Source organism: Mirounga leonina, unplaced genomic scaffold, assembly GCF_011800145.1.
Source record: "Mirounga leonina isolate KUSES-001 unplaced genomic scaffold, KU_Mleo_1.0 Mir_150, whole genome shotgun sequence".
NCBI lineage: Eukaryota > Metazoa > Chordata > Mammalia > Carnivora > Phocidae > Mirounga > Mirounga leonina.
Genome location: NW_023270374.1, coordinates 31,783,216 through 31,801,333, shown reverse-complemented (window position 1 = coordinate 31,801,333; position 18,118 = coordinate 31,783,216). Strand labels below are relative to the sequence as shown.

The 18,118-nt window shown below is 54.8% G+C and overlaps 1 protein-coding gene across 2 annotated transcripts in view; it reads right to left on the bottom strand.

The window, feature by feature from the left end:
- The window catches only part of PLCG1 (phospholipase C gamma 1), a 35,637-nt gene extending 21,216 nt beyond the window's left edge, over positions 1 to 14,421 (bottom strand). For both annotated transcript variants that reach the window (XM_035006320.1, XM_035006321.1), the window contains exon 1: positions 14,126 to 14,421. In XM_035006320.1, the coding sequence (XP_034862211.1) occupies positions 14,126 to 14,342 (217 nt within the window). In that variant the 5' untranslated portion in view covers positions 14,343 to 14,421. The remainder of the gene's footprint in view (positions 1 to 14,125) is intronic.
- Between the last annotated feature and the right edge of the window lie 3,697 nt (positions 14,422 to 18,118).

The window sequence follows — 18,118 nt, the reverse complement described above, 5'->3', positions numbered from 1 at the left end:
TGAACATAAGAGCTAAGAACACCACCACCAGCACAACAAAAAACCAGAAGGAAGTGGCACATATCACAAATTTCTGGACATGAAACACGCTTTCACTGAAATATTTTTTAGAGCATTTTTCCTTTTACAAAGTACGTAAGCTAATTGATGTAAACTTCAGTAAATGTTACCCATACAGAAATACAAGCATATACATTTTGCAACTTAAAATAATTTCAACTCATGGTAAACTTGAAGGGTTTTGTTTTTTAATCTAGAAAGCTTAACCCCCCCCCCCATTCCCCTCTCTTTTCTCAGACTATAACCTTCCCCTTCCTATCTTCCAACAGAAACCATCAGAAGCAGCTCCCAGATCCCACCAGAGAGGAAGTCAAAAGCAGAGGTGTGGGTAGCTATCTACCTCGAATTTATAGGCAAGGCTGGAGGCTGGGAGACTTGGGGTCAGAGGGTCATGCAACAAAGAAAAGGTGAGAATGGGGCTTCTCTCCTTCCCATGCCTGTGCAGCAGCAGAGGAGAGAGGCCAAAGCCCCTTACCAAGGTGTACACAAGGGAACCCTGGCTGAATCCCGGGAGTCCAGGGTGTACCAGGGCAGAGCTCAGCATCTGCTTCTGGCTGGGGTTTCATCAGTCACTGCTCCCTAAACACCTGACTGAGAAGAGCAGCCAGGCCTGACCGGGCATCTGGCCCTCTCCCACCTTGATAAACAGGAAAAGGCCCTTCAGACAGCTGGATGGAGGTCTGCAGGGTCCTCCTACGTGAGACCTTGAACCCATATGTACTAACTGCTTCAGGTTACAGCTGTAAAGGATCCTTGCCAGCACATGAATCATCTAGAATCCAGATTCTAGATGAATCTCCTCTTTGGAGCAATGAGAAAATGGAGGCTCCGAAGGGTCTTGTCATGGTCACACAGTGGTTCATGGCAGAACTGGGACCCTCTGCATGGCCCCAGAGCTTTCATACCATCCAGGCAGGCAGCCCTCTTGCCTAGGACGCTAGACTAATCCCACCCATATCAGAGGTGGGAACAGCATGCCCAGTCCCCAAAGGAAGGAAGGGAAAGGAGGCCCCACCCAGAGAACTCAAAAGCTGGGAGAGAGCTGAGCAGTTGCCTATTACGCTTGTTCATTCATTCCATCATCAAATCAAACATGTATTAGGCACCTATCTCCTCAGTGTCAGGCCCTGGGCTGGGTCCTGGGTAAACAGAAATCAATAAGGCACTGGAGTTCCTGCCCTTCAGAAAAGCCCCTGGCTGGTGGAGGAAACAGATGGGGAAGTAGATAACTGTGAGGTTGTGCAAAGATGGAACAACAGGCAGATGTCTGTGGTGCTGGGAGCACAGAGAAAGTGAGCAGTACTCCTTGGGATTTCTCAGATCACTCTGCAGAAGGCAGGTCTGGAGGGCTGACAGCCCGTGTCAGGCAGAGGAGATCATGGAAGCCAAGGCATCATTGGAGCAGTTTGTTGGGGGGAGTGGGGGGGCATTCAGTTTCACAGAAGAGGGGGAAGGATGCTGGGCCTACAGGAGGCCTTTCCCAGAAGAGGGAAAAGCTGCAGTATGGACATGGGCTTGCCCCAACTTTGCTACCCAGGCCTAAATAACTCCCCAGGTAGTTCATGGGTCAGCCCCCAGGGCAGAAATCCTGTGCACTCAGACCTCTGCCTCCACTGAAAGCTGCCCAAGTTTTTTCTAGATGTCTTGTGTGTGCCTGGCCCCCAGCTACAGGAGAGGCTGAGGACCCAGCGGGCCAGCTCCCAGAAGTGTCCAGGACCTCGAAAGTTCAATGAATGGGGTGCCTGGGTGGCTCGGTTGTTAAGTGTCTGCCTTCGGCTCAGGTCATGATCCCAGGGTTCTGGGATCGAGCCCCACATCAGGATCCCTGCTCCACAGGAAGCCTGCTTCTCCCTCTCCCACTCCCCGTTTATGTTCCCTCTCTTGCTGTGTCTCTCTGTCAAATAAATAAAATCTTAAAAAAAAAAAAAATTCAGTGAAATGTGCGTGCCTGCCCCCCTCCCCACCCCCCGGTATATTCAGGCTACCCGGGGGGGGGACAAGAACACTGAGTATAAGTCACTTTCCATCCTCCTCTTTCCTGACCCTCAGAGCAATCAACATGGTTGACCACACCCTCCCTCCTGCTTGAAGCTCTGCCCTTGGCTTCTCCCTCATGACTTCTGGTTTCCCCCTTCTTCTTGGGCTTCAGGCCTAACTGCATTACACGCTGGCCTTTATCAAGGCCGAGGCCAAGGTCCTCTCTTCCCCTAATGCTCTACCTCCTCCCAGTCAGTCATCCATGCCCACAGATTCCACTGCCAACAGACAACCAGTCCCCACCTTTAAGCTTCAGGTCCTTCAGTCCAACTGCCTACTTGCCACCTCCCCGCTGCTCACCTCAAAAACATCTCAAAGTCAACCCCTCAAACCAAACACATTCCCTCATACTCTTCAACACTTCTCTCACCAAAACCCAGGTCTCCTGCCACACCTCTTGGGAAACTAACAGCATCACCTCCCAATAGGTACATAAACTAGAAACTTTAGAACCATCCTTTTCTTCACCATCCCCAACCTAATCCTTGGACAAGCCCTGATACTGGCTTTATTTGTCACAACCATGTTTACTGAGCACTTAGATGAGTGGGAACCCTATGTGTCTTTTAAATCTTCTCCAATGGAGTGTGAGCTCCTTGAGGGCATGGACCATGCCTGTCAGCGTTAAGATCCCAGGGCCTAGCAGGAAATGGAATGCATTAGAAGACAGGAAAATCTGGGGCTTCCCACCCCCCCAAGAAACAGTAGGAGCCTCTGGCTAGAGATCTAAGGGATGGGCTGAAGTGGGAGGACAGTGGAGGGGGACAGCAGAGGCCTCCTCTGCAGAGCTCCTTGTGGAGCCCCATGCATGCCCTGGCTCCCCACCTCTTTGGTTTCCATGTTACCAGCACCATATACCCTGCTCCTTCTTGGAGGCAGGGGGTGGGAGGGAGGCGGGGGGTGGGGGACGGGAGGGAGGTGTGGGGCCAGCCCTAAACCCCCAAGAGAGTCAATCTTGACCAGGAGGTTGGAGATGTGCTAAGCAATGAAGAAGTCATGAAGGCAAGGTCTGTTTGGCCCAGACATCCTCTTCTGTGCACCCCACTAGGCCTCTCCCGTTCTGGAGCTGCTGGGCCCAGCCTCTCCACAGCAGCTGGCCACACTCCCTCTGGGCCACACCAGCCCAAGCCAAGGCACCTTCCTTGTCCTCCTTTTGCTTCCCGGGGAGGCAAGGCCCTGATGCATGATCTAGCCTCTGACCTCACTCCAAGGTGATCGGGAACTTGCTGCCTCCCCAGGAAGCCCAGCTAGAATTCTTCCAAGTTGCCTCCCCTGTCAAGAGGAATGGCTACTCTGGGACTTCCCATTCCTGATTTTAACTTCCTATAGTACTACCCTCTTAAGACAGCTTCTGGCCTCACCTCCCCTAACAGGCTCCTTGCTGCCTCCCACTCCAGCCTGCAGAGCCTCACCCTTCCAGCGTGGGCCAATTCTCATGCCAGGGACCAGGCATCCTTGTGGAAATGCTCCAGGCACCAGGCATTCTGTTGTCACCAGAGGGGATGTTCTCCGTATTTCACTGCTAGCCTCAAGAGGCCCGGAGTAAAATCCTTGACAAAGTGACATATGCTACCCTTTCTAACCTCCTCGGTGGGTTTGCTAGGAGTTCCCAAGAAAGGCCACAGGCACATTATACTCAATTACCGCTTCGGGTAAAGTGACTAGGGTAGGAAGAGGAGAGCTGCCTCCCCAAGAGAGAAGAGCCATCAGGTGGAACAGGGGGAGGGGGATGCAGAGCCCCATGTTGATTGCTCTGAGGGTCAGGAAAGAGGAGGATGGAAAGTGACTTATACGGGGTGTTCTGCCCCCCCCGGGGGGGCGGAAATGAGCGGGGGGGGGGGGGGGCGGGCACGCACATTTCACTGAATTTTTTTTTTTTAAGATTTTATTTATTTATTTGACAGAGAGACACAGCAAGAGAGGGAACACAAACGGGGAGTGGGAGAGGGAGAAGCAGGCTTCCCGCAGAGCAGGGATCCTGATGTGGGGCTCGATCCCAGAACCCTGGGATCATGACCTGAGCCGAAGGCAGACACTTAACGACCGAGCCACCCAGGCACCCCATTCATTGAACTTTCGAGGTCCTGGACACTTCTGGGAGCTGGCCCACTGCAGAGCCCCTGCACCCCAGCACTGCCCAACCTCCCAGCTGACCTCCTGCCCCCAAGTAGGCTGAAAAGCCTTTGGGACCTGTGGCCAGATCCTCCTCTCCTTCCCAGGGTTAGTCACTCTATGAACTCAGCCTGTATCCTTGGGGCCTGAGGCTGAAGTCACTCAGTCCCATGGGGTTAGAATTCACCCACCACACACCCACAGCTTCACAGCCAGAGGCCCAGTGTGGTCAATGCCCTACTCCCCCCCCCCCCCCCCCCCCATGGACAAGGCCAAGCCAAGGACACTGTGACCTGGGGGCATCCCTTAAACAACTACTTCCCTCAGGACATTTCAGCTCAGCCATAACCCCAGGTGTCTAAGAAAACAGGAAGCCAACCCCAAAGTGAACGGCCCACCCCTACTGAGTTAGAATTAGATCTCACACAAACAAGTGGTCAAACTTGCTGTGGCCCAGCCCCTCACCAGTCTGGTCAGTGTTCACTGCCAGGGCTTGGAGCTTCCGTCAGACCACCCACCCTTCACCATGCCCACGCCTTGCTCCCAGGCACCTCACAGCCTTTGTACAGATTCTCTAACCAATGCTGGCTTCCCAGCCAGCAGGGGGGAGGGACTCCACAAGGACAGGATGGGCTGCAACAGAGAGGAAGCTGACTGTGTCTGGACGCTTAGGTTCAGCCTACAGTACTTTAGGCACAACTGTCTCCTGCTGGCTCTGGGCTTTCATGGTTTTCTGCATGTTCTAGATTGCAAGCTTCCCAGGATCAAAGATCGAGCCACCTCCTTTTCTTGCTTGCTAACCCAGCCTCCTCTGTGCCAGGCATGGGCTCAGAAAAGGAGATGCCAGTCCTCTGCAGGAGAAAGCCCCACCCACTTATTCTGCATCCTGAGTCCTGCTGAAGCCAGGGCCACCCGCCAACACCAGGAAGGGCCCGGAAGGAAGCAGCAGAGCCTATACACAAAGCCTACATGTGGCTATAAAAAGGAGCCCTCCCTGCTTCCCCCTGGATGGGCCCGGTTCCTAGGAGGTGATGAGTTGGGGAGAGAGCTAGTACTTGCGCCTGGGCACACAGCCACGGCAGCCCCTTAAAGGCTAGCCAAGCACCACCTGGAAAGGACCCGGTGTCACAAGGAGCGGAGGGAGAACGTGAAGAGCTGTGCGGACAGCAGGCAGAGACTCTCAGAGCCCCAGCTCCTGGGACCACAGGCTCCCCCAAAGCCACCAACTGCATGTCCCCAAGGCCTCCTCCCCCAGCCCCAGAGTATTCACAGAAGACCCCTCTCCCACACTTCTCTCCCTCCCTCTCCTGAGGGCTCCCTCTGGAGGCACCAGCATGCCCAGCAAAAGAGCTTTGGGAGCAGCTACGAGGAGGCAGTGAGAAGCTCCACCTCAGGGGTGACCGCAGGAAAGCTGTGGCCGCAGCAGACTAGGCTCGGGGCAGCTCCAGGAGGGGCACAGCAGGGAGACAGCAATCAGGCAGGCGCACAGATAAGGTAACCCCAAGTCCGAACACAAGGTACCCACTGCAGAGAGCCCGGCCACGCAGGCAGCAGTGCGTCTGCCCCAACAGCAGAGCTACCGGCACCACTGCCCACGCCGAAGCCACGGAAATGACTTCCTCCCCAGCCTCTGCTGACCAAAGCCCTCTCCGGCCTCGTCTGCCCAGTGTTCAGGCCCTGTACCAGGAGGCTGACCCAGAGCCACTGAGGCCATTGTCCAGAAATAAGTGGAGGGGCTTGTCGTGGTCACATACATGCAGTGTAAGTGAAAAACGAGCCTCAGTTGTTGTCGGCAACCGAGAGAGATCTGGATTATCAGAGCACCCTCACCTCACCTCACCTGACAGAACAGCCTCTGGTTTGTTTCCTCCACAGCACTCCCCAGGCCCTGTAATTGTTTTTTCTGTCTGGTGGCTGATGTCTTTTCTGGCTATACCTATCTTAACCTTTACATTTTTTACTGGACTCCACGGTGCTTGGCACGTCAGCAAATGCCAGAGTCCAAAGCCAGGGTAGCACAGTGGGGTTCTGCGTGTCCAGTGTGCCACAAAGGGCGCAAGAAGGCCAGGGTTTGGGGGCTTTTTACTGTTGTTTTAAGGAAAGAGTAGCTACAGAGATAAAGCACACCAGGGTAGAGACCTACCACCACTGGAGTAAGCCAGAGGTTGCAGTTCTCACGTCCAGCTTAGCAGGCCCAACACACAGCAGCATGCCCACAGTAAACAAGGGCAAATGAAGGAACACATCAGATGAATGCATGCACTTGAGCTTCTCATTAGGGGTCCTGGAGAGGCCCTTCTCAGAGTGCCTGGAGCATGGAGCCCCGGGTCCCCATCTCCCTGCGGAGGCCCAGGTGCGGTCGTCATCATGAGCCAGTCACAACAGGTCAGAGCAGGGCTCTTCTGTCCCTGTACCTCAGATCACCTGCTATCGTCCCCCCAAGCAGGAGTGTGGAAAAGCAATTTGATGGGGGTGCCGTGGCAAGATGAAGGCAGCACATAATCTAGAGGGAGCGCCTAGGGCCCCTCTGTCCATGGACAGAGGCCTGGGCTGGTCAAATAGCACATCTGGCCAGGGGGCAGAGTGGAGATCAGATCACTCTGCCCTCATAAAAAAACACGCTGGTCCTACAGAAGTCTATCTTCTCGTCATTTTCTCAAGAGTGGGGTATTCTCATATCTGATATTCTCATATCTGAATATGGTAGTGGGAATCAGAGATCCTAGGCTCCAATCCCGGCACTGCCATGAACTTGCTGTGTGCCCTTACCCTTACCCTTACCCTTGGGGCCTTGGTTTCTCATCTCTAAGAGAGGCCTAACCATTCTTGTCCTCCTTTGGTTCACAGAGCTGTGGTGGCATTCAAACGATACCGCGGGTGAGAACTCTACTGCACTAGGAGAAATACCGAATTTTCTCATGCCCCAGTCCTCTGTGTACAGACTCAGGGAGGGAACAAAGAGAACAAGCAGGAAACAGACTTCTAGCCCAGGCTGCCAGAGCAGCCACCAGTGGCCACGCTTGGTGGGGGAAAGCACTGGAACTCTGTAGTTAGCTAAGGCGAAAACAAAGGAAACAAATACTTCTTAAGTGCCCACAAGTGCCAAATGCTGTGCAGAGCCCTTTCACATAAAATCTCTTGCTCTCATACACAACCTCATTTGGCTACTTTAATATACAGCTCTGTGAGGAAGAAATTAATTTTACAGCTGAAAATCAGTTTCAGATAGGTTAAAGTTACTTGTCCAAGGTCACAGGAAGAGCTGAGACTTGAACCCAAATCTGATTCTAGCCACAAATTTTCAGTCCTGTGGAACCCAGTTATCAGTGGCCGCTCCAGGCCACTCATCACCTCGGCTCTGCCTAGTCTTGTCATCTGTTACCATATTGCTCTCAAAGAGGTCCCTCCAGGGGAGCACGGGCACCACGCCTCTCTGAACAAAGCACTCTGTACGAAGCACCAGCACGGTCCCCTCCTCCTACCCCACTTCCCTTTCTCCCATGACTCTCCTCAAAGCCCCCACCGACTTCTCCAGTTCTAAGGGAATGGGGGCGGGGGGGAGTCTCCTATCCCCTGATATCAGGCCTTTGTGACATTAGGCCTCACTTCCCCCTTCTAACTTACCCATCTCTGACCTCTCTGAAGCCACATCAGAGGAAAGGGCACAGAATGGGAAGAGATGCCATGAGTTAATGAAGACTGACAGGAATAGTGACAAGAAAGGCAGAGACAGGCCCTACCATACTGACGGGGTAGCATTAAAGCACTTCCTAGAGGGGCACCTGGGTGGCTCAGTCGGTTAAGCATCTGCCTTCAGCTCTGGTCACGATCTCAGGGTCCTGGGACCGAGCCCCACGGGCTCCTTGTTCAGCAGGGAGTCTGCTTCTCCTCTCCCTCTGCTCCTCCCCACCCCTTGCGCTCTCTTTCTGTCTCAAATAAATAATCTTAAAAAAAAAAAAAAAAGGGGGGTGCCTGGGTGGCTCAGTTGGTTAAGCGACTGCCTTCGGCTCAGGTCGTGATCCTGGAGTCCCGGGATCGAGTCCCGCGTCGGCCTCCCTGCCCAGCGGGGAGTGTGTTTCTCCCTCTGCGCCTTCCCCCAATTCTCTCTCAAATAAATAAAATCTTTTTTTTTTTTTTAAAGATTTTATTTATTTACTTGAGAGAGAGAATGAGAGACAGAGAGCACAAGAGGAAAGAGGGTCAGAGGGAGAAGCAGACCCCCTGCTGAGCAGGGAGCCCGATGTGGGACTCGATCCCAGGACTCCAGGATCATGACCTGAGCCGAAGGCCGTCGCTCAACCAACTGAGCCACCCAGGCGCCCCAAATAAATAAAATCTTTAAAAAAGAATAAAGCACTTCCTAGAAGAGAGGGGTCCCCAATCAATGTGTTCAGATAGCATTTATCGGGGCAAGGCACATAGAAATAGGCCAGTATGATACCAAACAGCAGCTGCTTTCAGCCAACTGCTCTGTCACCTTGCAAAAGTCAGCAGCAGGAAAGAGCCCTGACAACAGCGGGCTGCCGAGAGTTTGGTGCAAGAGAATATGGGTGGGCCTCCTCATCTCCCAATCAAAGGGCCTGGTGGCCAGGCTCCAGCTCCTCAATATGACAGGTACATCGGCTCCCTTCAGCTACTGGGTCCTCCTGGGAACTTAATCCTCATCCTCATCCTTGTCAGAGCTCCCACCGCACCACACTCTGTGTGAAGCCCTCTATGAAGATCTTCCTCAATTCGTCACAAAACCCCTTATGAGACAAATGCAGTTTGTTACTATATCCCCCTTTTGGAGACAAAGAGCCCAGAGAGAAAGTCACACACTGAAGGTCACAGAGCAAGTAAGGGGCACAACCCAGGCAGTCTTGAGTTCAGAACCCAAATGTTAAACTACTGTGCCCCCACCGGCTCATCCCTCCAGACCCAGCCCCAGACCCTCCACCGCTTCTGCGGGCGTCCCTGCCCGGCCTCGCCTCCAGAGGAAGTCCTGCCCCTGCTCACCAGCTCTCTCCTGCAAACTGCAGTAGCTTTACTGGTTTCCCTCAACCTCTCCGACACAGAATGCAAGACAGCCCCACTTCAGCCTCTGCTGACAGGACAGAGCAAAACCCAAGAGCACGGCACCCTGTGGCCCTCCCTAAACTGCTCCCAACCAGCCCCAGCCTTCTCTCTACCACATTAAATGCATACCTGAGCCGTGCACAGGGATCCCCCTTGTTCCACAAGGACACGGGCAAGTTCTTCAATCAGTCAAGGCACAGCTCACAGGTCACCCCCCCCCCCCCAGAAGCCTTCCCTGGCTCTCTCCTGTCAACCCCAGCTCACTAAGCAGAGCTTGCTACCCCGCACTCACAGAGCTCTTGGTATAGACCTTTATTATGGTACATAGCACACATGGTTATAATTACACGTTCCCAATTCTGTCTCTTCCGGGAATGTGGGAGCTCCTTAATGGTACAGTCCACGTCTTACTCACCCTTAGTGCCTAGCACTGGGCAAATAGGTGTTCAAACAATATTTATTGATTAAATTCCCCTCATTCCAAGAGGCTACACAAAACAAGGTTAGTGGCAAAGATCTCTGGCCAATGACTCAAGCCTATGCATCTGTGTGCGTGTGTATACACACACACACACACACACACACAGCGGTATCTTGAACCCAAACTGGACTGAGTCTAAAGCCACAAACCTCCAGTTACTGTGGGTCAATTACCAACGGCTGCTCATGTCCATTCCTTATCCCTGGCTCTGCCTAGAATCTTGTCACCTGTTACTATACCGTTCTCAAAGACAACCGCCCCCAAACAGGGCAGCATGGATGCTTCCCTGAACAAAGCACAAGGTGCACAAGAACATACCCCTCCTCCAACTGTACCCCCACTTCTCCTAGGACTCTCCTCAGCTGGAAGTGTGTGTGTGGGGGGGCAATGTTGGGTGTGCTCAGCTTCTCCAGTCATCTGTGAACTAGGCCCCTTTTCTAGGTTCACAGGAAAAGAGAGAGCCCCAGCTGGACAGGGGGCCTGGCAGAGCTGGTCTGGAAACCCACACATCAGGGCAAGCCTCGGGTGCTGAGGAAACACTAAGAGGTCTGACTTCCCCTGGAAAAACTACAGTCAGACAGGAAATACACAGGCAGGGATGGCTAGCTCTGGAGTTCCGGACATGTGTTCTTGCCCCTTTCCCACTGGGAGCAATCAACCAGTCCAAAGAAAACCCCCACGACACCCAGCCTGCCTACCTCAGGCACTTCAGGCCAGTCGGCAGAGCAAGCCTCATGGTCTGTGTCCTCACCAGCCTGACAGCCACAGAGGTCAAGCCCCAGACGACTGGTCCCAATATCACCTCCTCTCTGAGCCTGACTGCCTTGTCTGAGCGGTTTGCTCTCCTCTGCCACCACTACCTCCCCACCCCATCAAAGGTACAACCAGGAATTATCATTGTCTGTTTGTTTCCCTGAGGGCAAGGACCTGTTTCCATTCATCACTTAAGGAGGCCTAGCATCTAGAAGAGTAGGGAAGAATCAAAGTGGAAAGCGTAAGGCTCCAAAAGTCCCCACAGATGAGCATGGCTGTCATTCAAAGCCCTCCGTGGAGCCTCCATCCAGGCCATGATGCCCACAATGACCCTTGACTGAACCTGCTCACCCCAGAAGGGCATCAGAAGGAAAAGTATGGAGCCAGAACCTAGAGGGGCTGAGGGTCAAAAATTTCTCCTTGGAGGAGCAACAGAGACCACTGGGTATGGGGCCTGAGGCAGGCCCACTGGCAGCACAACCCTGGGGCTGAGAGTCCTCTTGGGATGGCCAGCCAGTCAATGATTGGAGAGCTGGGTCCAGCTGAGACTGTCACATACTAGCACTCTCACCCCATGGCACAATTCACTCCCTGTATTTCCATTTCCTCATCTGTAAAATGGGGTGGGACTCCAGACATAGCCCCCCTATCCAGGACCCTTGTGAAGATTAGCCAAGAAAATGTGATGAAAAGTCTCCGTAGCACTCAGCAGGAAGTCTGTAACTGCTTTGTATTCATTTATGTATCTGTAACATAAAAAGCCAAACATCAACCTGGTTCCTGTCACATCACCATGACAACTAGTACCAAAGCACTCCCCCACCCCTTTTGAGCCAAACTACCACTCTAGAAATCAGCACGTGTCTGCCCCAATTCACAAGTGGCAAAGTGAAAAGGCAGGGAGTTAGGTCGGAATGAGGTCTGATGCATGAGTGCTGTACATTTTCATTGAACCACAGCATCCCTCCTTCAGGTCCACAGACACCCTGCGGCTAGCAGAAGCGCCTCTCTCCTTGGCCAGGCTACAAGCACTACATGGAACCCTGGCAGAGTCAGCAGGAAAAGGCCAGATGGCAGGGGACACAGCTGGCAGCCCAACCTTCCTCAGAGCCTGCAGAGGGGGGCTGCAGGGATCAGTACCCATCAACAAGGTGCACCATGAATGGGCAGAAGTGGGGTAGCTTCAGCGAGAGGCTCCATTTACAAGGTGTGAACTCTACACAACCATCTGCTAGCATTTTTACTCAGACTCCTTCAATCTGGGCCTCCAAAATCAAAGGGCCAAGGCTCCTATATTCTTTGCCTGCACTCCCAGCTGATGAGATCACTGAATCTGTACTTCTCTAGCTGACCTACCCCTGGGGGCCGGGGCCATTGGGTCCTCTGCATTCCTGTCACCATCCCGTGAAGACCTGAGACACCATGGACAAGACTCTTCCTTCTCCACACCCCTCCCTCCTGCTCAGGCCCCAACTTACAAACAAGATAGTCACACCCAGGAGTCAGATGCGCAAATCTCCACAGATTTACTCCATAAATTTTACTCTGTCATGTACTGTGCTATATATGATAGGTGGGAGGGTGAGGAGATGGGTTGAAGCAAAACAAAACCATTTCCTCCCTTTTTCCGGGTAGTGATCTAAGTGAAATGTGAACTTTGTTCCCCTCCTCCTCCCTTTCTATCCCCTCAGGCTCTCCTACAGCCACACTCCACCACCCTCAACACTGACAGTCCAGCATGGAGGGCAGTCATAGTCTATTATTTCTATTGTTATTAAAAACAGCTTATATTTATTAAATGTTTACATCGTATCAGGCCCTGTGCTAGAGGTTTTACAATTCTCATTTAATCTCCAAAGCAACCATATAGAGTGTATATATTACCACTGTTTTACAGATAAAGAAACAAAGCTCAGAGAAAATAAGTAACTGGCTAGATAAATAACTGGCCCGCAACTAATATATGGGCTTCAGATCCAGCCTTGCCTTCAACCACGGTGCTGCACTTACTGCCTGCTGATCACATGCACGGTTTGAAGTGCAGTCTATTAGTCACCCAGGAAATCTCTATCAGGGAACCTCCAGCCAGTGCCACCAACTGAGTAGGGCACAGGGAGCACCATAAAAGCAAGGAAGAGGCTGTGCCTGGAGTCTTGATGCCTGGGTGATGTCCCCAGGACTATCTGGTTCCCTGAGGTGTCTGTCCTTCCACAACTTTGGAATCCAGTCTCTCAAATCACTAAAATGTTCTCTCGATAGCTGACAGGGCTGATGGAGGCAGAGGAAGGCAGCTGCCATTTCTAAGTTCAGCAGCCGTATCAGATCTGGAGTTTGTAGTTGAGGATGGCTGCCTCACCACAAGACTTTCCTTCCTCCCAACCTCCTCACCCATCTACGCACATGTACACCATACCCAAGGAGGTCTGCAGGACCCTCCCTTGGGGGTGTCACTTCCTGACCCCCCTCCTCCACATGGACCTGGTTCTGACCCTGGATCTAACACCAGTCTCTAGGGGAGTCCTTGCAGGAAGCAACCCACAACCTAGGGTTGCAGACACACTTGAAGGTGGGGGGATGGAAGGCGGAGCTGGGTGCCCATCCGGCCACAGCACAGGCATGCACCAAGTGGCATAACACTGAAAGATCAGGGGTTTCTCAAAATCCCTCAACTCCCTCCTCTCAACTAGACCTGTCCCAAAGCAGCCAAGCTCAGGCCTGAGAAGGCAAAGAGGCAGGAAACCAAAAGCAGCTACTCCCGGCTCCCTACAGCCATGGAACACAGGACGCAGCACACAAAGGGCCAGACCCCAAATTGGCTGCACACTCTTGAAAAAAGTACCTGACTCCAAGGCACTGAGGCTGGCCTTTCTGGGCCAAGCTCTTGAGAATGTGCTTCCAAGGGCAAGGGGAGCCTGGCCCCTTCACCAAGAGTCCCTGTCCTGGCTCTGTGTCTGCCCACCCACGCAGACCTCTAAAATTCAGCTTCAAGACAAAAGCAGCAGCGGGAAAAAGCCACTGCCTTCTCTCAGGCTTTTCCAAACCAAACAGGACCACCTTCCACCCTCTCCCCAAGAGACAGATGAGTAGGCCTGGCTCTGATCCAAAACCAACCCTACCCCAACATCTAAGTTCTACCCAGGGAACCCAAAGGTTCTTTTGCAAACAGAGCCCAACCCGGGGGCCCAGAAAGTTTCACCAAGACTACTCCTTTGGGAAAAAAGGTGGTGGGCGGTGACCGTCTCGTCCGGCCGGATTCTGGGGCTAGGTGGGTTGACGCTGCCTGGGCTTCCCTCGCCTTGCTCAACGCCACTCCCGGGGTTGGGGGGACCCAATGCCCGCCCCGCCGGTCTCCAACGGGCTAGGATTTTTAGGCCTCTGGGCAAAGCGCCTGGAACACTCCCCCCCGGGCGGGGGGAGGGGGTGTCCTGTCAGGTGACTGAGGACCCGGATGCCCCCCGCCCCCGGTGACCACCGGGGACGAAGCGGGGGCGGGGCCCGGAGGCTGTGGGGGAGGGCCCGAAAGTTTACCCAAGTCACTCCAGCGGCGGCCTGGGCGCGCGGGAGCCCAGCGCGGACTCCCGCGGCCCCTGCGCACAGCGGGCCCCGGGTAAAGGGCGCACTTACTGGCCCCCTCGATCTTGTCGGCGCCACGGCTCCACGTGATCTGCCGCGTCTCCAGCTTGACCTGGAAGGTCTTACGTTCCGGCCGCTGCGACTTCTTGGAGTAGAACAAAGTCATGACGGTGCCCACCTCGAGGCTGCGGCAGAGGTGCAGCACCTCGGCGTCCGAGGGCGCGCCGGGCCCGCAGCCATTGGCACAGGGGGACGCTGCGCCCGCCATGACTTCTGCACTGGGGGTGGGGGTGGAGGGAATGGAGGGGGCGGCGGCGGCGGCGCGGCAGCGCAGGCCCGACCGGCGGGAGCAGGCGGCGACGGCTGAAGCGGCCGGCGAGCGGGCCCGGCGGCGGCTCCTGCGGGCGGAGACGGGGCGGGGCCTGAGCGGGAGGCGGGGCGGCCCTCAGGCCCCGCCCCGGCCCGCGCGCCGGGAACAAAGGCGCCCGCGCGCCCGTGGAGAGGACCCCCGCCCGCCGCCCTCCGCGCCTGCGCCCCGCGACCCCCGGACAGGCCCCGGGCGGGGGCGCGGGACGCAATGGCGGCGGGAGCGCGCGCGCCGCTCGCGGTCAACCAGCTCGTCCCTCCGTCCCGCAGAGCTTCCTCACGCTGCCCCGGCCGGCCCCGTCACGCGCGGCAGCCCCGCGCTGGCCCGTCAGTCAGTCGCACACGCACAGGCGGCCGCCCAGCCCACTGTCCCGTACGGGCCCAGCCGCAGCCGTTTTCTCAACCCCGCTCCCCGCGCGGCGGCCGGGAGAAGAGGCGAGGGTGCAGAGCGCCCCCAGGCCCGCCGGCCGAACCCGGTTACCTGGGCGGGCTGCCCGGCGGAGGGAGCCAGCCAGGCCAGGCCGGGCCGCCTCACACCCGCGGCGGCGGCGGCGGCGGCGGCGGCGGCGGCGGAGGTGGGTCCTCTGCGCGCCCTCTCCGGGGAGGGGCCGGGGCGGAGCAGCCTGCGGATTGGCCGGCGGGCTCTGATGGACAGCAGGCCTGCCCCGCCCCTCCTCCTTGGCCGCGCAGGGCTGGCCCTCAGGCCGCTCCTGCGACGTCCGGGCTCCCATCTGTCCCTCCCCTGCGGCCAGTGTGGCCTTCGACGGACCCGTCACTCGGAGAAGCCCCCAGGCCTGAGCGTCCGCTGTAGGGCCTTTAGACCTGTGGCCCCCGGTGGCCTCCATCTCTGTGCTTCTCATCAGCTACTGCCCCACCTCACGCTCCGCCTCCACGCGCCCCTCTTGCAAATGCTTCCCGGAGCTTTGGTATTCGTGGCCTAATTCCCCGTGTTTTCCTCCTGCCTCTCAGGCCGCGGCCTTTCAGCCCCAGAAGTTTGTCTTCCTCTGGGCTGGGTCCTGAGCCAGTTCCTAAGGCGACCCGACCTTTGCCATGGCTTCACCCCAGACCCAGGCACCCATAGCCCCAAATCTGTGTTTCCCCGACATCCCACTGTCTGCTCCACGGCCCCGCTTGACATGAGCGTCTCACCTCCCTCCTCAAACTTCTCTTTCCACAGTCTTCACTTTCTCGGAACATGGCACTAAGTCTTCCAAGGTGCTTGGGCCAAAACCCTTGGAGTTATCCTTGATTCCTCTGCTGGCCTCAACCACCCGGCAATCTAGCAAGGCCTTTTTGCTCTACCATCGGCTCTCTCCACTCCACCCACAAGTCTGACGTCCATCTTGTCTCGCCCAGACTATTTACTCTTCCTGATCTTGCCTGCATCTATTCATGCTTTAATCTTTAAGAAGAAATTAAATCGCGATCCCCTACCTCCAGCCTCAAACCGTTCATGACTTCCCACTGCACTTAAAATCTATACTCCCTCCTCTCCCAGCTGGTCCTGTATGGTCGGGCCCCTTTCTCTCCCTCCCTCCTTGTCTCTCACCACCTCCCCGTCACCCTCCATGCTCCAGCCACAAGGCCTTTTACTGGTTATTTGAATAATTCACACTCTGTCTTCTTGAGGCCATTCCCTAGACTTGCCCCTGCAGTGTAGCTGCCCCCGTCGCAAACTGAAGACACCTGTGGTCACAGTGGAGCCGGTCTGACAGATGTTGAGTCAGGCAAAGCAGGACAACTTTAGAGTCTGGAGGCCCAGCAGAGCATTCAGCTGATGCCAGAAAAGGATCCAGGTTTCAGGAATTCGTGAGTATATGAGTGTGTGCTCAGACAACCTACCCAGCTGGGTGGTGACTCGTGTCTGGGGCTGCCTCTGACTTTATCTTGCTGCAGTGGTAATTTGTGTGGGTTTGTGTTTAGATTCCCTCAAGTGTGGCCCCTAGGAAGCTGAGAATCCAGCATGAAGCTGAGACTTTGTAGGCTTCAGCCCCCTGGGGAAGGTGGTGTGATTGAGATGGACTGCCACCTAGTGCCCACCCTTTAAAGTGGGAGGGAGGGCACTAAAGTTGACCCAGTGTCTGGCCTAGCACTACAAGGCTTACAGGTGTAATCAATCACACCTGATCCTCATAATTACCCTCTAATCAGGGATTATTGTCCCCAATTTACTGATGAGGAACCTGAGATTCAGATAAGTTCTGCAACTTGCCCCAAGGCCACATAAGTAACAAGTGGGAATTTGAACCCAGGTCTGTCTTGAGTCCATGCTTTTTTTTTGCTTCACAAGAGAGCCTTAAGTTGGTCCTGGTGCTCAGCAGTCAGTGGGCACAGAGGCTAGCTGGCCAGTCAGTACAGGTGAGGGGAGGCCCTGGGCATGGCTGGCCCTGGGCACAGGGAACTTCACAGAACATGAATGCTCACAGAGTATGGCTTAGGCTGCCTTGGGCTTAAAGTGGTGCTGCCCCTGGGCTGCCCCGTGCTGGACCTTAGTGTCCTGGGTTGGGAGAAAAAGAGAAATCCAGCACCAACCGTCCAGGAATTCAGACATAAAACAGATAAACAGTTATGTAGGGACGGTTGTGATGGCGGGCAGGGAGGAAGAGCACAGAGGGCTACCAGATAAAACACGAGGGACACCTACTTTAGCTCTCTCTTAGTAGAAAAGGAAGGCCTCTCTAGAACTCAGCAGAGGTCTACAGGATGTGAATAGCTGGCCAGGTGAATTATTAGAGGTGGGTTGGAAGAAAGTACTTTCCAGGCAGAGGTAACAACACGTACAAAGGCTCTGAGGCCAGAAAGAGCTTCATGAGTGTAGGAATAAAAAGGCTAGAGTTTTATTAAGTGAGGGGGAACACGGCAGGTGATGAAGCCAGGAAGACAGGTGGGTGGGGACTGAATGGGGCCTCTCTCTGCTTATCTGATCTTGTCCATTTGTCCTGGACACCCCCTGAGAAGTGCTACAGTCCTCGTTGGGCTTCTTGTGCTGACTTGGGCAGCCTGCAGGCTGTGATACACTTTTAAAATTTCTGTGTCTCCATTTTCTGAGAGCTTCCTAGCACGCAGACCATATTTCCTTGCTTTTGCTTTGCCTCCAGGGCCAGGCCCCCAGGGGCTCCAGAAATCTCTGTCAACAGGAGCTCATATTTTCAGTCTGCTGCCAGGCACTTAATCCGAAAAAAGGCCCCATTTCCTCCTGGGACTTCTGAGCTAGCATCTCAGGCCTCAGGTGCCTCCCTCCACCAAGAGAGATTCAGGAAAAGCAGGGCATGCAGAGGGTGTGGCTGGTTTGGGCTTCCCCCAGCTCAGCATATATATGGGTACGTGGGTGTTCCTGGCAATGCATGCAGCTGCGCTGGCTTGGAGGGAGCAGCCTAGAACCCACACAAGATACACGCCCTGACATCACCCAGGCTAGCCCTGCTTGGGCCCGTTTCTGTCAGCACTTGTGCTTCAACATGCCCCGGCCCACCCCATACCTAGGTGTGCCTGGATTCTGAGTATGGGTCCCAGCTCAGATGCCCCTCTGGCCCTGACCTCATAGATGTTTATTTATCGAACACTTAGAACAGCACTTGGCATACAGTAAGCCCTATATAACTGCTTTACCCACATTTGGCTCATTTACTTATTACAGCACTATGAGATAAGTACTCTTATTATTTCCAACCTACAGAT